Source organism: Cololabis saira, chromosome 20, assembly GCF_033807715.1.
Source record: "Cololabis saira isolate AMF1-May2022 chromosome 20, fColSai1.1, whole genome shotgun sequence".
Taxonomy (NCBI): Eukaryota; Metazoa; Chordata; class Actinopteri; order Beloniformes; family Belonidae; genus Cololabis; species Cololabis saira.
In genome coordinates, this window is record NC_084606.1 from 9714211 (window position 1) to 9737002 (window position 22792).

General features: G+C 41.7%; 1 protein-coding gene across 1 annotated transcript in view; it reads left to right on the forward strand.

The window, feature by feature from the left end:
- Positions 1-22792, forward strand: part of LOC133420431 (dachshund homolog 2-like) — a 144529-nt gene that overhangs the window by 79804 nt on the left and 41933 nt on the right. Inside the window, exon 5 of the mRNA XM_061710124.1 lies at positions 18498-18608. Within this exon, the coding sequence (XP_061566108.1) occupies positions 18498-18608 (111 nt within the window). The remainder of the gene's footprint in view (positions 1-18497; positions 18609-22792) is intronic.

The window sequence follows — 22792 nt, forward strand, 5'->3', positions numbered from 1 at the left end:
TTTTTCAGGGCAAACCTTGACGATATTCAACTTCCACCAGGTACAGGTGGACGGACAGAAGCAGATGTTGCTCGGTACTCTCTCTACACCGATTGCATTAAAGCCTCCATGGCGGCGTTGACTTGGTGCTAGTGATGCACCGATTGTTCGGTACCGAAATTGTTCGGTAACCGAAATTGTTCGGTACCCGAAAATGGCAAAAAAAAAACACTTTCGGTGTTTCGGTGGAATAAGTGGGAAAAAAAATTAATAACGGCGTTGTAAAATAAGGAAATAGACTGGCCGTTCCGTCCCGTAACGTTGCGCACTACAAACATAAATTGTTGGCCAACCAAAAACTAACCCCATAAGAATTTTACCTAACATTCACCAGGAGGTGGAACCAAAACAACATAATGCTGGAAATTTAAAAAAAATTCAGTTTTTTATGTTCAACAAATGTTTTCTACCTTGTAATTTTATAAAATATTTTTTTCTTTTAAAACATGCCTACATCAAATTTATTTGATTTATGCAATGGTGAAAAAATTGGCAAAATAAATGAAAAACTGCGAGGAACCATGTTCGGTATTGTTCGGTATTCGGCCAAGTGTTTATTATTATTTCGGTTTCGGTTTCGGCCACAAATTTTCATTTCGGTGCATCACTACTTGGTGCTAATTAAAGTTTGTTTCGTCCAACGAAAATTCTGACTAAATATCGTCGTCAACGAACCGTAATCACCTGAGGAAAACGAGACGAGACCAGGGATGTGCGGTCAGGGATGACAAGTGACATGACAAGTAAAAATATAAATAATTATAACATCAAATTTATATTAATATTTGTCCCATGTGATCTTTATGTATGTAATTTCGAACATTTATTATAGTCAAAATCGCTGAATTTGCATATTTCCTGTTCAAATACAGGGATGAAACGTGAGGTGCGGCAGCAACGAGCCTCACCTCTGATTGGACCATCCATCACAAACTGTGTTGATACGTGCGATTGGTGCGTGCTGGCGTGCTGGTTGCCGTATCTTTACTTGTCGCCAATATAATGTTTGCAGATACGTTTATTTGACCTGATTTTCCACAGTTTGGCTAATGTCTTTGACCATTAAAGTTTAATGCTTGTAAGACACAACACATGGAGGGTGTAGAACAAATGCACGTTTTTCTTACCTTTACGTATCTGTAATATGTACCGTGTGTGTGTGCCCGTGTGTTTTTTTGTGAAGAATGCTGATGAGATATGAAATAACCAGTAGCCAATTGAATAAGCTACCCTTTTTGGTTTATATATTTGTAAATCTGACACTAAAGGAGTCAGTGCCTCACCAACCATGAACCTCACTGCACGTCACTGGACGAGACGCAACGAAAATGCTGGTCATGTGACGATCACGATGATTAAATGTATAATGCAATATCGTAGAGGAATAAAAACCAGACTAAAATGTAGATTACAAAATAAAAACTCTGCTAAAATGTGTCTTCATTTTCGTTGACCAAAACAAGACGAAATGTTCTACCAAAGATCCTTAATGTCCATGTTTTCAGAGTTTCTCTGGTTTAATGTCCATGTTTTCAGTAGTTTCTCTGGTTTAATGTCCATGTTTTCAGTAGTTTCTCTGGTTTAATGTCCATGTTTTCAGTAGTTTCTGGTTTAATGTCCATGTTTTCAGTAGTTTCTCTGGTTTAATGTCCATGTTTTCAGTAGTTTCTCTGGTTTAATGTCCATGTTTTCAGTAGTTTCTCTGGTTTAATGTCCATGTTTTCAGTAGTTTCTTGTTTAATGTCCATGTTTTCAGTAGTTTCTCTGGTTTAATGTCCATGTTTTCAGTAGTTTCCCATAGATCACACTTTGGGACGCCTTCTTTATATTTTAGCGTTATTTCCACATAGATAAGAGTGAGTTTGATGCTCCTTAACAAGTTTGGTCCTGGATCAACATCAACCACCAGAGCCCTTGCCAGGGTCGGCGTCATGGGGGTTCATCCGCGGGGCCATGCCCCCCCAAATGAGTTATTGTGCCCCCTCCACTCGCCCACAAGCAAGCCAAGCCTTTGTGCAAAACTTTGTATTTTATTGATTACTTATCTTATTGAACGTGAAATCATCCTTCGTAAATTACATTTAATTAAAAACCCGTGCTTATTAATTGCAAAACAGGTTAAACATTATTACCAAATCCGCTCCGACCCGGTACGTCAGGATCAGCGCAGAGACTGCAGCTTCGCCTGAATTATGGTTCTGCGTTAAATCGACGGCGTATAGGTCGCGGTGCGGTGTGCGTCGCCGTGTACCCTACGCCGTCGGTTCTGCGTTGGTGTGACGCGGAACCATAAATCAGCCACCGGGAGCAAGGGGTTGGGGGAGCTGGGTTGATGTTGATCCGCGGACAAAACGTATTAAGGAGCATCAAACTCACTCTTATCTACGCGGAAATAACGCTAAAATATAAAGAGGTTCCCAAGTGTGATCTATGGTGAAATATGTGCAACTCTTCTAAAGGTGAGACATGCATTTAATTGACTTCATGGCGCCAGCCTTGGCGTTTATTATTACGCAAATGTGGAATGTTTGGGTCTGTCTAATTTCGTCAAATTAAATTTGGAGATTCACCGTTCAAATTTTTATGTGTATGCGTTGTATGAGAGAGAGATGGAGAGGGCGAGGGAGGGAGAGACGTGGCCTGTACGTCGTCGTTTTTGTTTTTTTTAGATTTTGCAGTATGTTGTGTAATTGAAACTGGATTGCTGTGATCTTGTTGGCAAACTCATATAAGCATTTACATCATATTGCGTTCTTGAACGGCAGTTTGTGCCCCCCCGCTGGTTATTATGTACCCCCCAATTAGATCTGTTCTGCCGCCGACTCTGGCCCTTGCTCCCGGTGAACCATAAATCCGCCTAGGCTGATTTATGGTTCCGCGTCAAACCAACGCAGAACCGACAGCGTAGGGTACGCGGCGACGCACACCGCACCATGACCCTACGCCGTCGGCTTCGCCGTCGGCTTCGCCGTCGATTTAACGCGGAACCATAATTCAGGCGAAACTACAGTCTGTCTGCGCTGATACTGACACACCGGGTCGGAGCGGATTTGGTAATAATGTTTAACCTGTTTTGTGATTAATTAGCACAGGTTTTAATTCTTTTTCGTTGGATCAATGTAGCAAATAAAATCGTTGGGACCATCCAGCTCCTCAACCATCAGTTACGTGTTTCACATGAGCAGTTCAGGTAAAACGGCAGTAAAATCAGCATGAGTGTACGTTTGTCTACATGAAAGTACAATCTGCATTGAGGGTTCTCGCTTCGGGAAATCCCGGTCTGTGATTGGACGCTGCCTCGGCGTCGCTGCTGCTCATTTGCATAAAGTTCAGATTCTCTCAACTTCAAATTGACTCGCTGCTCGCCCCCCCCCTGCCGGTCCCGCCGCCCCCGCCGCTTCTCGATGCGCGTTTTCATAGACAATGAATGGCAGCCGGCTGCCTATGATGCCCGTGACGCTTTCAGTGTGAATGCAGGGTTAGACTTTCGGTGGCTACGCAAATGCTAAGTGACTCACTTCGACGAAAGCGTTCAGGCCGTCGGAGATTTAAGAGTTATTTCACACCACGACAACTTCAGGCCAGTCACTGATCTGGAAACACAGACTAGCGGGCGGTTGGGAGTCTGCACCAGATTGTTATGTGTGAACAACTCACAGACTCGTGGAGATGCTGATGACTGACGGATATTATTGAGGTGAGGTGGCCAAGACAACCAGGGTAGCAACGCCTCACTAAGAAGGGTTCAGGTTTTCTACCTGGCTGTAGTGAATTAACAGGAAACTTTTAGTCCCTTAATACTGGACTTATATTCAGTATTTAAACATTATCTGTGTTTTATTGTATTATACTCGCTACGGATGGGCGGTATGGACTAAAAAATGTATCACGATAATTTCTGGCATTTATCCCGATAACGATAAAAATGATGATTAAAAAAAATACCAATTCAACTCCAACTTTTTAACTATAAATCTATCACGCTCTCAGATCCGTCATGTTTGTTACACAAAAACGTCATCAACAGGAATTTTTCTTTCTTTCTTTCTTTCTTTCTTTTCTTTCTTTCTTTCTTTCTTTCTTTCTTTCTTTCTTTCTTTCTTTCTTTCTTTCTTTCTTTCTCTTCTTTCTTCTTCTTTCCTCCTGCTCTCTCCTTCGTTCTTCCCTTCCTCTTTTCTCCCTTCCTTCCTCCTTTTTTAATTTCCTTCCTTCCTTCTCCCCTTTCCTTCCTTCCTTCCTTTTTTCCCTTCATTTCTTCCTTCCTTCCTTCCTTCCTTCCTTCCTTCCTTTCCTTCCTTCCTTCCTTCCTTCCTTCCTTCCTTCCTTCCTTCCTCCTGCTCTCTCCTTCCTTCCTTCCTTCCTTCCTTCTTCCTCCTGCTCTCTCCTTCGTTCTTCCCTTCCTCTTTTCTCCCTTCCTTCCTTCCTTCCTTCCTTCCTTCCTTCCTTCCTTCCTTCCTTCCTTCCTTCCTTCCTTCCTTCCTCCTGCTCTCTCCTTCCTTCTTCCCTTCCTCTTTTCTCCCTTCCTTCCTCCTTTCCTTGTTTCCTTCCTCCCTTCTCCCCTTTCCTTCCTTCCTTCGTTCCTTCCTTCCTTTTTTCCCTTCCTTCCTTCCTTCCTTTTTTTCCCTTCCTTCCTTCCTTCCTTCCTTCCTTCCTTCCTTCCTTCCTTCCTTCCTTCCTTCCTTCCTTCCTTCCTTCCTTCCTTTTTTTCCCTTCTTCCTTCCTTCCTTCCTTCCTTCCTTCCTTCCTTCCTTTCCTTCCTCTCCTTCCTTCCTTCCTTATATCGTTTTTTTTACCGTGAGATGACAAATTCTTATCGTGAGGAGTTTTTTTGGCGGTTTATCGTGAACGGTAAAATATCGCCCATTCCTATACTCGCATGTTTCAGGTGTTTCCTGGTGGTCAGGTCACTCACCTGTCAGCTGACTCGGATGTAAAACTGTTTTTCTCAGGGTATTGCCTATTTCCCCAAATGTGTTTCCTGATAATACGTCTTCTTTATAGACCCGGTCATGTGACCGAGTCGCTGTCAGATCCTGAATCCAATCAGCAATCAATCATGTGATGTGAGCAGGAGAGACTTTCAGGCTCCGAGTCACGAGACAGCAGGTCGTGTAATGTGAACAGACCGAGGATCAGCCAACTCTGAAAATGCTCTGGAAGTAGCTTGAAGCCTGATTTATGTTCCTGGGTGAAGCGTCGGGAACGCCGTCGTTGGGGGGGGGTGTAGAGCGTCGGAGGAATCTCTCGGGAAACTCGTTGGTTGAATGTTGAATGTCCTGGTTTGTTGGAGCTGGAACCCGGACGGGTGCAGTAGACCGGACAACCGGAGGCCTGGCCGTTTGTGTCTCTGTGTGAGACGCCGTCGATTGGTTTTGATATCTTTTATTACAGACACAAAAAAAATCAATAAAGCAGCAGAAAAATAAATCAATAACATAAAAAGAACAATAATAATCACTAAATAATAAATGCAAAATCGTAAACAAAGTAGACGAAAATTAATAAATAGCAAATGTGTTTTGCTCGAAAAAGTTTAAAGTTTAATAAAGTTTAATAAATTGACCGATACAGGACATGTGTCCTTTACATCGGTATCAAGAATAACTTACAATAAATACAAAGGACTAAAATTTACATTCAAAACATTTCATAAAATCACACACAGATTAATTGATTCCATTTTGCATCACCTATCAGCTCTAAAATCATACAAAAAGTCTTTGTTTGACCAGAACCTATCCAGTCTGTTCTTGAAAGAGTTCACAGACTGGGCCTGCACGACTTCCTCTGGAAGTTCATTCCATTCCAAAAAGGAGTAGGAAGAAGTAAAAAACGTATATATGAAAGAAAAGAAAAGAAAAAAACTTGGTTGCACAAATTAATAGTAAGAATTTTATAAATTGTGGTAACCTGAGTTATTTACCCAGAGTCGCTGGTATCTATATGTAAAAACAGACATTATTTATGATTAATAATAATAATAATTATTATTATTCAGCATATTTCATCATATTTAGAGGCGCCTTTCAGGTCACCCAAGGTCACCTTACAAAAGATACATTTTATAAGTTAAAATAAAATTAATATTTATATTAATTAATTACGATTTTGAATTGTCCTTCTCTCTCAGAATACAAACTGAGAATTTCTACAAGATGTGGTCTAAATGGACTGGTTATGTCAAACATATAAGATCAGATTTTTGCTGATTAACCTTATCATTGCGTTGCTGAATAATTTTGTACATTTTATTTTACTTTTGAGAAATGTGATGTGTGGAGACCCCCCATGTTCAATTGGTTCTTGTTATGATAATATAAATCTATGGCCATAACTTTTTCTTTTCCTCTTTTTCTTTTTTGTTTTCTTATCCATTTTGGGTTTTTTTGTATTGAAAATGTACAACCTATGTTAGGAAAGGGGAAAAATAGAGAAAAAAGATGATGTAAGAATATTGTTGGAATTTTTGTGGCCACAATAAAAAAATAAATATAAAAAAAAATTAATTACGATTTTGTACTTATACCCACCCGTGTACAAACTTATTACAATCATTCTTATTCAGATATTTCTACACGTGTTTCTGTCCATATATGTATAAATACACGTTTTTCCACATACACATATACATATACACCCACAAGTCCAGTCCCCCACCAACCCTCACCCAGCACCCCCCGTGACCGAACAAGAACAAGACCAGGAAGTCGATTCAATGGAAAAACATAAATGGGGTTTAAAAGAACCTTTTATTTCTTTATCTGCCAATTTGGACTCAATTTGATGACCGTTTTGGTTTAAAAGACCCACAAAATAGATCCTTGCTCACTGAAATGTTCCGGTGGAGGAAGCACTAAAAAGTTTGGCAATAAAGGCCTTTTTATTTTCATAATTAACAAAGCTACAAACTGTTAACCCATGAAACATCTGGAGAAGCAGGTGTGGCGAAGAAAAAAACAAAGAAATCCAACCTGATGTCACACAGACCTCTTCATTAGCCTACAAACACGGATTGAAGAGGCTCATGGGAAAGTTTCTGATCTGATGACGAGATTTTCCGCTGAACCGTTGGTACCGAGCGAATGTCAGAGTTAAAACCGCCGCAGGACCAATTACTTTCCAGAGTCGACCAGAAGCCGCACGAAATGTTTTCTGCAAATGGGAGTCGTGGACGGCCGGTGAAAGCTAGAGATGGGCGTCCTAAGTGCCGGAGCGCGCAGCTGAAATCTATTTGACTCAGCACTACGGCAATTGACTGCATTTGTAAATTGGCACTCCTGAGTGCTCGCAGGAAGAAAAGGAGGCAAAACAACAACGGAAAAAAAGGCAGAACAGTTGTTTCTAAATTCAGAACACAAAGAGCAATTTCTCCGTTTGCCCGTTTGTTTTATTCAAAGTGTCACTCCGTCTCTGAGAGCTTTCCTTCAGAGATGGAGGTGCAGCCGATGAAATATTCAGGACCCGAATGTGGCGGGTTTCACGCGAGGACCGGGGGGGGGTGGGGTGGATCTCAGAGATCAGCCTCCGACCGCAAACCCAAAGCTTTCTCAGGACCGGCCTCAAGGAAACGCTGGCAGATTTCATCTGGTTATCGTCTGCTGCTGTTCGATGTTCGGTGGCCCGGAGAACAACCCGGAGGATCATTTATATCAGTTTTCTGTTGGTTTGAAGTTCTTCAAACCAACTTCTTTACAAACTATTACAAAAATAAGCATATCGGAATCGGAACGGTCAACTAGGAATGGGCGATATTTTACCGTTCACGATAAACCGTCAAAAAATTCCTCACGATAAGAATTTGTTATCTCGCGGTAAAAACGATAAATTCCTGTTGATTATGTTTTTGTGTAAAACTGATTTTTGGATGGAAGGAAGGAAGGAAGGAAGGAAGGAAGGAAGGAAGGAAGGAAGGAAGGAAGGAAGGAAGGAAGGAAGGAAGGAAGGAAGGAAGGAAGGGAGAAAACAAGGAAAGAAGGAAGGAAGGAAGGAAGGAAGGAAGGAAGGAAGGAAGGAAGGAAGGAAGGAAGGAAGGAAGGAAGGAAGGAAGGAAGGAAGGAAGGAAGGAAGGAAGGAAGGGAGAAAAGAGGAAGGGAAGAAGGAAGAAGAGAGCAGGAGGAAAGAAGGAAGGAAGGGGAAAAAAGAAGGAAGGAAGGAAGGAAGGAAGGAAGGAAGGAAGGAAGGAAGGAAGGAAGGAAGGAAGGAAGGAAGGAAGGAAGGAAGGAAGGAAAGGGGAGAAGGAAGGGAGAAAACAAGGAAAGGAGGAAGGAAGGGAGAAAAGAGGAAGGGAAGAAGGAAAGAAAGAAAGAAAGAAAGATAAATTCCCGTTGATGACGTTTTTGTGTAACAAACATGGCGGATCTGAGAGCGAGATACATTTATAGTTAAAAAAGTGGAGTTGAATTGGTATTTTTTTTATCGTTATCGGGATAAATGCCAGAAATAATCGTGATACATTTTTTAGTCCATACCGCCCATCCCTACGGTCAACTATGTTTTCCTAATATTGTGAAGCTCTAGTGATGCACCGAAATCAAAATTTGTGGCCAAAACCGAAACCAAAATAAACACCTGGCCGAATACCGAATAATACCGAACAATGGTTCTTCGCAGTTTTTCATTTATTTTGCCAATTTTTTCACCATTGCATAAATCAAATAAATGTGCAGTGAAATACCCGCCAGTCACAATTTGTCTTACTGTACTTATTGTATTTTTTCTCATAATCCTTTTTCATTTTCTCCGGTTCAAATACAGTTAAACGGGTCGTGGTGGGGCTGATCTCCGCAATTTGAAGCCTTGTATAATAATTGTAAAAATCTGGGTTATTTTCTTGGAGGATCTCGTCAAACATATCAGACAGTGAGGGAACGCGCAGCGCATTGGTAGTACCGGCCCTTTTCTCTGCTGTGCGTCCCGCGACCGTCTCCATCACCAAGCGGTTTCCCAAATCCAACTCAGCCTGGATCATTTCTCGTGTCCTCTGCTTTTTCCCACATCCAAGTAATGATCTGACATGCTGCCATGTTTGCTGCATTAACACCGCACGCCCCCTGACTCCACGCTGTTCAATGTCTGATTGCGTCATCTAACACGCCGTTATTAATTGGTCGTTTTTTTTCCCACTTATTCCATCGAACACCGAAAGTGTTTTTTTGCTATTTTCGGCCGAACAATTTCGCTTACCGAACATTCGGTGCATCACTAGGAAACACCATTTTACCCCTTTTCCACCAGACCGGTTCCAGAGCTGGTTCTGGTTCACAACTCGTTCAACTAGGAACCAGCTAAGAACCGGTTTGTTTTTCCACAGCTCGGGTGCTAAGAGGAGCCACGTCATTATGTCACTGCAAACGTCAGTGAAAGTTGCAGCAACAACAAGGTATCTGCTCTAACAGGGCTTGGTCCTCGTAGCTCCTCCGTGGACACATCTCTAAAAGACAGGTTGTCTCCTCCTCCTCCCATGATGCTTTGCTGCATCCAGATTAATTCTTATTTGAAAATGTCTCTGTCTCCAAGTCTTGCTATTGCCGTTGGTCTTAATAACTCCACCCCCTCCGCTTACGTAAGCGTTTCTTTCCTCTAGTCCAGCAAAGAGTTGGTGCTACCTTGGAACTGGTTCTTATGGACCCGGAGCCAGTTCTTTGTCAGTGGAAACGGAAAACCCGGTCCCAAACTCAGCATTGGCCCAGAACCAGAACCTGGAACTGGTTTGGTGGAAAAGGGGAATATGACACCTGGAGCAAGATACAAGGACCATAGTTGTACCTTCTACTGTCCAGGAGGACGGACCTGAAGAAGGAGGCGTTTAGCTGCTGTTAACTTTAGCTTCTATAGATGGTGAAGTGGTGAACGTTCTGGGAGCATCGGTGTCTCCACAGGAGACGTTCAGGCCGTCGACGTCCGTACAAAAACGGGTCTGATGACGCGGTTCTGGGTCGTCATGAGAGATTGTCTTAGAACCATCTCTGTTTTACAACCGTCTTTCTCATTTGCGCTTTTTAAATTTTGTGGTGTCGACTAGGGGTGTAACAATATACCACGAAATTTCGCGATACAAAAACATCACTATACGTGTCGTGGAGGTGACAAAGTGTATCGCGATATTGGGTTATTAATATTAATCTATTGTGTTGACTAGAAACGCGCATCCGTCCGCGACCGCGGCCGCGAACGCACCTCGACCCACGGACCAAAATCTTCCTCCGCTCAGAAGAAACTAGTCCCGTTTTGAGCTCTGAACCTTTACTTACGTAAGGTTGGTGTAGAGTTAAGCCTTACCTTATTAAATTAAACCTTTTTGGGGTGGTGAGTAGGATAAACACGGGGACAACTTCTGCTGAGTTCCAGTGTACTTTAATGTCCCTCAACAGTGTAGGATTTTAGAACATCAACACAGCACCTAGTGCCGTACTGTGGCGTATCACTCCGCCCAATCTAAAACAGACTAATCACTACAGATAAACTGACTAGTGTCATTATAGTCCCTGATTTACATCAGAATATAAAGAATATATTATAAAATAATGAACCCTGAATTACCAAAATAAACTTCTTAACAAAAATAAATCTCCTCTTACACTTATAAGGTGAGCATGAATCAATCTTTTTTATGATGTAAAATTGTATGTATTTATTTACTTTTATTTATTTATTTATTTATTAAATTATAGTTGTTAAATTTCTGGAAAAGAAAAAAGTCAAATCATACATGAGAGAAACTATTCAGTTTGTGGGAAAATATTTGTACTTGTCTGAAACTGAAGATCATAATGCAAACCTGACATTTACTTTTAGTTCAGTTAGTGGAAAATGGTTGGCCTGTCTTTCTCTTTAAAACTTAAACAGTTATAAAGCATTACAAACTGTAACAATAGGGCAAACGCACAGCATTGTTTTGTATTTTGTGTCTTTCAAATAAAAGACAATTTTTTCCAGTCATATGTTCCTCATTCAAGGTTGTTAAAAAGATACTGCTATAATATTGTATCGTTATCGTGACCTCAATATCGTGTATCGTACCGTATCGTGAGATTAGTGTATCGTTACACCCCTAGTGTCGACTCTTAAAACGATGTCAATCTGCAGCGGGGAGGCGGGGCTTAGCCTCAGCACGCTGCGCTACGAGATGCCATGTTTTGATTGGCAGGAGCACATACGACAGCTGCCTCCACTTGCATTTTAAATGTTCTTTGTGATCCTGCAGTAGGTGGGGGGTCATATCGCTGTAAATATGTTATTTTTGTAAAATAAGGTCTTTAGTCTGACCTTAAGTCAAAACCAAACGATTAACTTCTTCACGCTGTACTAAAAAAACACAATGAGAAGTTGAAAAAGTAAAATCACTCAACGTATTAATAGAGATAAAAAATACGATCCTCTTAAAAGCTGTTGGAGACAAAATCTGGGTGTTTTTATTTTAAATAGTTAACATTTCGTGTGTCAGGTGTTTGAGTCAGTTAAAAGTTTACAGTCTTCTGGCAAAGTTCTGAGCATCGTTTTATGCTGATGATTCACTGCTTTTACTCTGAAGTTTAACGCGTCTCCTTCCTTCACGTCGTCTCTCCTCCCGTCCTTCGGAGAGCATTACGATGCACGGAAAGGAAAAAGATGGTAAACGAGGAGCACGCAACCCACAGGGGAGCAACGAGACGCACACGGGAAAACGTATATCCTCTCTCCCTCACACACACACACACACACACACACACTCGCTCTATATGGTGCATGTGTCTTTGAAGCAGTCTGTCAATCAATCACACACTAATTCCCAAGGTTCCGTGGTCGCCATTAGCGACGGGGGTCGATGCTCGGTAACCGTGGACACAGCGGACAGCCATCGATCTGAGAGAGAAAGAGGCAGAGCGGTGTGTGTGTGTGTGTGTGTGTGAGGGAGTGTGATGGTCGTGATGGAGAACAGTATTGTGGCTCTGCCCTCAGTATTGATCGACTCCTGGTTGCACTGAGGCGAAGCGGGCGTTCTGACTCCGTGTCCGAGTGTGCGTGTCCATAATGGAGCACATGTGTGCGGGTGTGTGCGGATGTGTGTGTGTCCGCACTTATGTGTGTTTCCTGTATCTCCACATGCAACTCCGTGTGCAGGTGTGTGTGTCAAGGTGTTCTTCAGCAGAGTAATCAATGAGTGAGAACCGATCTGACCCCACACAAGCCTCTGTTTTCCATTTCATCCCCTCTCACCTCCATTTTTCTGTTGCTGAGATCAAAGACGGACGAGCATCAGTTTGGCTGTGTCAGACGTCTCCAAGTGGGTATCGTTCAGTTGTGTTGACGGTAAACGTCTGGTAACCAAACAGCAGATGAAGCTGACGAGGAGGGACTTCTGTTTCATCGAGGAAACCCAGGTTACCCCCCCAACCCCCTCAGCGTTAGTTTCCACTTGAATAAACATACATCAGCAACCGCAAAGTGTGATACGAACGATGAGGCATCAGTATGAGATGTAACGGTACACAGAAATCACGGTTCGGTTCATTTTTGGTAAAAAAACGAACATTTCTTTCGTTTAATTTTTAACTTTTGCAAACTATGGTTTATAGATTTTCTTATAAAAATTAAACATACATGTGTATGTATATACATATATATATATATATATATATATATATATATATATATATATATATATATATATATATATATATATATATATATATTTATATATGTATACCGGTATGTATTTTTTTATATGTATATGTGTGTATATATGTACATATATGTACGTATATATACAGTATATCACAGGAGTGAATATGTGTGTGTATATATACTGTATATATATATATATATATATATATATATATATATATATATATATATATATATATATATATATATATATATATAATATAAATAGTAGTACTCCAAAAAATGAAATATTCTCAAATGAAACAAAAATATAAATCATGTTAAAAACCTGTCTTCTCAACAACTGAGTATTTAAAAACTCTAAAAACACCGATGACGTTAGTTACAGCTTCAGATCTGAATTACTGGCAGAAGCCTGTTGGGATGCCAGAGGTCGCAGTGTTGACGCTCATCTGGTTTTCTTTCCTGCAGCAGTGACGTTCACGTCCTTGTGGCACCGTTTCAGGTGCGTTATGAGATTTGACATGTTGCCAGAAACACGTATTTGTCCATCGTTGCTTTTCACAGAGAAACCGAAGTGTTCCCAGACAGGACCCCTTAAAGATGAGGGAGGGGTTTCAAGCCCTGCCTCCTTGTTTGCATCAGCCATGATGGCTGCTAGCGGATAACAAACTCCAGTCCGGCACTTAAGATGTCCGTGTGGAAACTCTGATGTGAATTTTGCTCTGGACGCAAAACAAGCTGTTAAATATTGTACCGTATTTGGGTCGGTTCACGTCTGCTCCGTACCGACGGCTCGGTAACGGAATGGTTATCATGAAGGAGTTACACCCCTGGGAGGATGGAGTGGTGCATGCATGTCACCGGGTCAGAGTAAATCCAGATGAAACATGGACTGCATTTCCATGCATCAATAACCCTTTTAAAACCCGAATATTGGCAATAACCCGAATTTGCACAGCCATGTAAACACCAATAACCCCTTTGAATAACCCGAATATTCCGGTTTTTAAAAACCCGAATATGACCCCTGGGTTACTCCTTTTAAAACACGAATATTCGGTCATGTAAACGCCAAATGGAATATCCCCATCAAAAGGAAGATGAATTTGTTTTCTGCGCATGCTTTTTTCGCAAGGAATCCTGGTCTTTTGAGTCCAGGAAGTTCTTATAAACACGGAGAAACGCAAGACCAGGAGGAGACTAATCACTTCATAAATGTAATGAAGGATATGAACATTTCTGCATTTGTAGACGGTAGAAAGTACCGGGATAGAAGATTTACAAGAAGGTGAGAGAAAAGTTGCAAGCATTTGTTTTGAATTTGGATACAGGAAGAGGAAGCGGAAATTACGCTAATTTCGTCATGATGTCCGCGCGTCGCTGTTTTGATCGAGATATCCTGAATGATTAATCAACAATATTCCGAATGTTTCAGGAATATTAGTAATAACCTGAATTTTGACTGCATGTAAACGTAGTCATGGCTGAAGGAGGGAAGGAGGTACGAAGCGTCGATGTTCACGTGTCGGGGGGGCGGGGCAGAAAATCGGTTGTTAGCCGGCCGGAACCGAACCATCACTCAGACGTCAGCTGATCTTCAACCTAAAAACGTGACTGAAGTCATCGATGAGTAAACAGACTCCTCCGCCATCGCGGATCGTTGACGTCCGTGATGGACTCGTCGCTGACGAGTTGCTGAACAATCCGAGAAACTCCAGTAACGTCCGGACATCCTGGCGTTTGCAGCCGGTTTTCCACCGCCAGGTGTCGGAGCGATTCTGATTGGGTCATGGTACCGTCGTCGTGCGATTAACGTCAAGGAAACAGGGCTTTTATGTGGTGAAATTCAAACCCGCCCGTCCGTCGTAGCCGGCTCACGGGTCTCTGACCAGAAGGAACGTCTTTCTTTTCCAAACTCACTTTTCCTTTTGTTTCCTTGTATCACTCCTTTTTCTTTCTCCTCTCTGTCATCTTTTAATTTCACATATTTCAAGTGATCATTTTTAAAGAATATCAAAACAGGAGCAGAAGTAGGTTTGTTGGAGTGAAAAGCTCCTCTCTCCCTCCATCCTCATCCCCCTCTCTCTCAGCGGGGCAGCAGTCTGGTCGTTCTGCCTCAGGCTCCGTAATATCTGTTTCCTTCTAATGTTTGGAGGCGGCAGCATCAGGTGACCTAGCTAACGATGGCTCCGCCCCTTACCCGTGACATCACAGATAGTACTTCTTAGTTAGTTAGTTAACTATATATTAACTATATATAGTTTAAATAAATGAACCAAAAAAGGTGTAGACTGAAGCCGTAGCTTATATAATGCCTACCCTTTTTTACAATCATCACATCACAACAATTTTTTACAATCATCACATCACAACAATTTTTTACAATCATCACATCACAACAATTTTTTACAATCATCACATCACAACTAGAGGTGGGTGCAATTTTTTTTTTTTTTAAGTTATCCTATCCAGATATCCAGACTGAATAAGCTGCGGAATCATTTCATTTTCAAGAATGCACATTTATTATTGTTCACTTGAAATATGGCAGATATGTTTACACTAAGTACATATCTTGTTTACTTGAATTAATGAACTCATTAAATCCAGGGCTTGACCGTTTTCAGTGTTTTCCGCCAATAGAGGGCGCTCTCATGCAAGTGCAGCTTTCCCTGGTCAAAGTTAAGTAAGTCAAAGAGCAAATGTTTACATAGTCATAAAATAAATTATTTTGTGTCTTATAAATGTCAAATGTTCAAAAAACCTTGTTATTTACTTAATGAGTGTTGTTAGAGGAACTGAGTTAATTGATTGGCTATTTATTTACAAATGTAGCCACAGATGAAGACAAAATCCATCTTGTATGGAAAAAAGCATTAAAAATCACAATAATCGAAGAATCGAAGCTCCAATAATCGAAATCGAATCGAATCATGAGGTACCCTTGTTTGCACACCCCTAATCACAACAAATCAAAATAAAAAGTATTACAGAGATCAATTACAACAAAAGCATGTGATATAGAGGATTTACAGGAGAAGCTGCTCTTGGTCATAGTTTATATTTATCAATTACCCCTAAGTTTAAACCTTTTTTTGAATTTGCGGATAGAACTACACATTCAGCTCATCACAGAAACTATTCCACAAGTTTACCCCTTTAACAGAAACACATCTACTTCTAAAGTTTGTCCTTACCTTTATTTTTTTAAACATACAAGTTCCCCTGAGTTCATACCGACTTTCTCTGGGTGAAAACATTTCCTGAATGCAGTAAGGAAGTAGGTTGTTGTGTGCCTTATACATTATAAGAGAAGTCCTTAGCTCAACTAGATCTACACATTTTAAGGTATTTAGTTTAATGAAGAGTGGGTTCGTTGGGTTGCAGTATTTTGAATTATTTACAATTCTTATGGCTCTCTTTTGTAATTTAAATATTGGATCAATGTTTGTTATGTAAGTATTTCCCCATACCTCCACACAGTAAGTTACGATGGAGGATTAGGTCCAAACTAAGACAAAAAAAAAAATGGAAATTACGAAAATAAAGTCATAATAATATGAGAATAAAGTCGTAGAATTACCAGAATAAAGTCATAATGTTGTGAGAATAAAGTCGTAATATTACGAGAATAAAGTCATAATATATAATATAATATATAAATATAACTTCACAAGATGCTCAATATTCCTCATTTTAACACAGGGAGAAAAGGCTCTTCCTGTTAGAGTTCTCATAAATTACCACTTATATTCTCGTAATAATACGACTTTATTCTCATAAATTACCACTTTATTCTTGTAATGTTACGACTTTATTCTCGTAATGTTACGACTTTATTCTTGTAATATTACAACTTTATTCTCATAATATTACGACTTTATTCTCGCAACATTATGACTTTATTCACGTAATTTTACGACTTTATTCTCATTATATTATGACTTTATTCTTGTAATTTCAATTTTTTTTTGTCTTAGTTTGGCCCTAATACTCCGTCGTAGTAAGTAATGTATGGAACAATGAGTGAACAAACTCATGCTTCTGATGGACGACTCAGCTGCAGCGGGAGGAAGGAGTTGTAGAGCGAGAGGCGGCTGGTGTCCTCTGGTCTCTACAGTAACTCAGCTGTCAATCAAGAGGCCACGCCCATAATTGTGGCTGCATTGTTTCCGTTTGGGAGTTGATAAAGTTTTATTCAATTCAATTTGACAAATGAAGAATCCGTTTCTGTTATTATAAACTGTGGCGCTCCACCCGATTGGAGGGAAGGAGTTTGTTTAGCTCGAGGGTTCCCCCTACAGGTGAGGAGGTTTAACCGCATTAACAGATGCGATTACACCTCCGTCCCTCCATCCCTCTCTTTCCCCGGGGGGCGTGACCTCCTGGAGTCGCCCAGCCGTCTATGCCGGGACGTCGTTGTCGATGGGATGTTGATGACACGACGCCGGTACTAATTTTGGCCAATAGTTGGAGTCAGAGACCTGATGTCAGAGACTACCAAGGTGTTTGTTTAACTTTTAACTGAAGAAGAAAACACACACCTTTACTTGATTATCCATCCATCCATCCATCCATCCATCCATCCATCCATCCATCCATCCATCCATCCATCCATCCACCGTCCGTCCGTCCGTCCGTCCGTCCGTCCATCCATCCATCCATCCACCGTCCGTCCGTCCGTCCGTCCGTCCGTCCATCCATCCATCCATCGTCCGTCCGTCCGTCCGTCCATCCATCCATCGTCCGTCCATCCATCCATCCATCCATCCATCCATCCATCCATCCATCCATCGTCCGTCCGTCCATCCATCCATCCATCGTCCGTCCATCCATCCATCGTCCGTCCATCCATCATCCATCCATCCGTCCGTCCGTCCATCCATCCATCGTCCGTCCGTCCGTCCATCCATCCATCCATCCATCCATCCATCCATCCATCCATCCATCCATCCATCCCTCTCTCGTGTGTTCTTTATGGCTCTCAGACAACTGTACAGGGTAATGGACATTCCTCCGAGGCCGTCAGGCGAGACCGGGGCAAAACCAACTGACCTGCACACTTGAGAGCATGCACACACACACACACACACACACACACACACACACACACACACACACACACACACACACACACACTTAGACACACATGCAAACTGTACAGACACACTCAGCACAATGAAAAGCTAACATGCACACTTGCACACATAATAGTGGATTTGCACAATGACACACACACACACACACACACACACACACTCTGAGGGTCATCTCTCTCACTCTGCTGGTTGTTGTGTATAGAAGTCAGTTCCAGGTCAGTGCACAGAGCCGGGGATCTTAGTCAACACAAAAGAGAGAGAGAGTGTGTGTGTGTGTGTGTGTGTGTGTGTGTGTGTGTGTGTGTGTGTGTGTGTGTGTGTGTGTGTGTGTGTGTGTGTGTGTGTGTGTGTGTGTGTGTGTGTGTGTGTGTGTGTGTGTGTGTGTGTGTGTGTGTGTGTGTGTGTGTGTGTCATGTCCGTATCAGTGAGTCCACATCAGACTCCAGGCGTCCGAAGCCGCAGCTCACAACCCTGAAACATTTCAGCGAAGCGCTGGCGATAAAAGAGAGGTTTGACACCGACGGCCGAGCTGGACCGTCGGTGTGTGTGTGTGTGTGTGTGTGTGTGTTTATGTCACGGCTGGCCGCAAAGCATCATGGGAAACGCCGCGGAGCACCTGCAAGGTGCTAACGAGAGCTGGTTAACTGTGACCAACATGTGACGTGATGTTTCACTGATTGACGTAGTCGTGATGAGGCTAACGGAGGTGTGTGTGTGTGTGTGTGTGTGTGTGTGTGTGTGTGTGTGTCACAGGCCTCACAGCAGCAGCCATGGCTGAGCTGCAGAAGCTGCAGAAGATGAAGATGATGATGAGTCTCCAGAACGGCAACGAGTCCGACAACGACGACATGCACTCCAACACAGGTGAGTGTACATACACACACACACACACACACACACACACATACTATACTATAAACGCCTCAAACACGGAGTGGAAACGTCAGATATCTAAAATCTTCTGAGACGGGGTGAAAACGTCCAAAAGCACTTTTACAGGACTGTTAAAGGCGTCTGATTCCAACTGAAATTTGAATTTGAACCCGCTCTTTGACCCCAAACGTGAGCCGGTCCGACTGCGGAGCCGGAAGAAGAAGGGATCTTTGGTCGTTTACGGTGTGACGGAGGTGCGTTTACGTCGGCTCTGGTTAAGCGGGACGAGTGAACGCCAGCAGCCGGGTGGCAATAAAACAGCATGTCTGTTTATTAAAACACGAATATCACACAGGTGTCGTGTAGGAAAATGTAACATTTCAGGGGCGATTAGGATAAAAAAGAGTGAAAATCTAAATAAGAACTTTTAATCTTGCACCTAGAAGACGTTTTTACTTCTTCCTACTCCTTTTCGAGCAGATTAATTATGATGGATGCATTTTTTTATTGATATTTTTGTCTTTTTTTTCTTATTTACATTTATTTATTAGGGCCCGAGCACTTACAGTGCGAAGGCCCTATTGTATCTGTAGGAATTTTTATTCGTTCGTTCGTTCGTTCGTTCGTTCGTTCGTTCGTTCGTTCGTTCGTTCGTTCGTTCGTTCGTTCGTTCGTTCGTTCGTTCGTTCGTTCGTTCGTTCGTTCGTTCGTTCGTTCGTTCGTTCGTTCGTTCGTTCGTTCGTTCGTTCTTTCTTTCTTTCTTTCTTTCTTTCTTTCTTTCTTTCTTTCTTTCTTTCTTTCTTTCTTTCTTTCTTTCTTTCTTTCTTTCTTTCTTTCTTTCTTTCTTTCTTTCTTTCTTTCTTTCTTTCAGGCTCATTTCTTTCTTTCTTTCTTTCTTTCTTTCTTTCTTTCTTTCTTTCTTTCTTCTGACGAAATGAGGGCTTTTGGCCCCCCTAAACGTGCCCCAAGCCCCACAATATAGTTTGATCTACATGCACAAAAATCAGTACACACCTGTATCATGTCGCAACTTAAAGAAAAGTCTCTTGCCGTCATGCCCGAAACCCAACAGGAAGTCGGCCATTTTGAATTAATTGTGTAATTTTGGCGCAATTTATGCCATTTCTTCAGCCGTTAATACGGCCCGAACCGTAATGTGCACCCAGGTGTGTTATACATCAAAATGTGCGTCTCCATCCTGCGACGATGTGCATTACTTTTCTCAGTCAAAAGCGTTACCGTGGCGACGATAGACGCCAAAAAGCACGCCCCCCCTTCATCTGATTGGTCCATATTTGATAGTTCCTACTTTCTGCTATAACTTTTGAATAGTTTGATATAGAGAGTCGTGGGTGGCGTCATCGGAGTCGGTGAAAATTGCACGCGCGAGGGTCCGTTCATTGCTGCTTGCAGCTTTAATTATTGATTATTATTGTTTTGTTTTGTTTTCACTCCTGTTTCATGTTCAAAATAAAATTTCAATTCAAATTCAAATTCAAATCTTCCACCTAAAGCATCAGAAAGTCCATCAATACCCAGAATTCACTGATCGGATATTGAATTCCAGCCCAGAAACACATTTCTAACTCTCTGAACTTGAGATATTGGGGTTCTTGATGGTTCCGGTCCAGGTGAGGCGTCGTCGTGGCGACGGGTCGTTGAGACACTCGTGTGGTTATCGGGAGGTTCAGACGGGTATGAACAGGATTGTTGGGTCTGGTTCTGCACCGGCCGGCACCGGCTGGACGGTGTGAAGTTCCCAGTTCCTCGGTGCTCCATCTCTCCGCTGCACTTCTCCTCCGGTGAATTATTGAAGAGCCAGAAAACAAAAAGCAGAAGGGAGAGAAAGGTGGTTCCTCCGCTCCTCTTCCCCCCCCTGATTCCCTCTGTTTTCTCCTCTTCTGCCTCCCTCTTTTTCTTCAGCTGACCTGGCAAATGGGCCGATGGCTCCTCTTCCTCTTCTCTTTCACGGGTCGTTTTTTATTTATTCCCTGATTCTGTTTTGCCCGTTTCGCAGAGAGCCTTCTTTTCATTGTCCGACCTTGTTTCCTTTGTGCGCGACACTCACACCGGCCTGGGAAACTGCCGCGGACAATGGAGCGGCGGAGCGGCCGTATGAAATGAAAAAGAAAATAAAAGCGAGGGAGGACGGAGGGGGAGGGGGGGGGGGCGAGAGAAAGGGATATTTAGGGCGAGAGGAAAAGAGAAGAAAAGGGAAAGATGTTTTGGTGTTTGGTTGGTGAAAGATGACACCCGGGTCTCCGTCGCCGTGACGATCCACGTCGCTTCTCTTTTTCACTTCTTGATAAAAAACCAGGGGGAAAAAAACAGATTTGAGCCACGGATGAATGGAAGAGGGGAGAAAAAAGAGGAGGACGGAGTTATGTTTCAGTGGAAACCACGTTGAAAAGAAAGAAGGAAGAATAGATAAATGAGAAGAGAGAAAAGATTTTATTATCAGAATCTGAGATCCAAACTTTGTTTCTGCCACATGGACGAGAGAAAAGAGTTGACGTTTAAACGTCTTTCTTTCCACCCAGAGTTGCTCAAATATAAACAAATAAAACTCAAAAATGTGAGGAATTAAAGAAAAGTGTTAGAGGTGATCTGAAATGAGAATAATTATAATTAATCTGCCGGTTCTGAAGCGCATTATAAAAATGGACCTGATGAACGTTCAGATAAACAGATTAAAAGTTGATAGAAGAATGAAACTTCACACAGTTCAGATCTTTGCTGGAAATAAACTCATCGAATCAAAACCTTCAAATGAACCTGGATAAAGTTCTTCAGGGTAATTGATGGTTCCAGCTGTAATCTCTCAAACACTATGAAAAGAAACAAATATTGAGGTAATAAATACGTGTGAAGGGAAAAACTGAGCTGATGTGATGGAAGTGACTACGAACAAAATATAATATAAATATTCCTACGATGAATAAATAAATAAATGTAAATAAATAACCAAAAATTTTCAAACTTGATCTTGACAGTCTAGTTTAGCTGCGCTATCCAGTGACTTTGCTGAGTCAGTGGATCCTACTAGTGTCCGACCGATCAGCCTTTTTTTCGATTATTTCCATCACCGATTAGGGGGAAATCAAAAAGACCGATAGCCGATATCAGCCGATACGATTATTACCCTTTTTTACCTTTTTGGGAGAAAAAACAAATTTCAATACAAGAATTCATTTAAATGAATGGTGAGCAATTTATTGCTTTAACTAGGAAGGACAGCAATATTCACTTTGCACGGCTCACACATCAAAAGTGCAAATTATGGAACATCAAACAAAACAAGCAGCATTTCAGTTATTAAAAATAACATTAAGTGAATTTTCTCTTTATATAAAATAAAAAAGCTGCCTATAAAAAATAACAAATTAAGAGGAATAACAGCCTCAATTTTAGAACAGTCAGGCACAATACTCCCAATTCCCAGACCCAAACCACGGCAAGTGCCTACTTGGAGGTAGTAACAGTAAGCTAACTAGTACACATGACAAACAACCAAACAGTACAGGTTGTGAAAATGACTACACAGGTTGTTTTTTTAAGTGCAAATATTTACTTAAGTTTACTTAAGTTTGAGCATGTTGAACATTCTTAATACAAAAAGAAAATGCAGTATTTCAGTAAATTTCTTAATTTTTCTTTAAAAAAAAAAAAAAAAAAAATCGAAATTATTTATTTTCGATTTTTTTTTGGGGGGGGGCCGATACCGATTATTAATAAAATTATGAATATCGAATTCGATAATCGGCCATGGACGATTATCGGTCGCCCACTAGATCCTACCGGGTCCAACACCGTAAGGCTGTTGCAACGCGGTGACGCCAGAGCGGCGAGCTAATCTGGAGCTAATCTGGAGCTAATCCGGAGCTAATCTGGAGCTAATCTGGATGAAAACAGTGTAGCTGGCTGCAGCCAAGGATTAACAGCCACTCGGATCGGCTTCAGCATCGACAGTCAAAGATTGAGACCGTTCCTTTGCAGACGTCACTCTCCCGTCGCTCTGAACACGTCGTCTCGTTCCTCGCTCTGGTTGGTCATAGCTAGGGTTGCTACGTTTCAGAAATAGAAATAAGGGACGCCCCGATTTCAGCAGCGCAGGAGCCAAAAAAAAAAACCCCAAACTTCTAAACTGCATAAAAATGTGTTTATTTTATATGAAA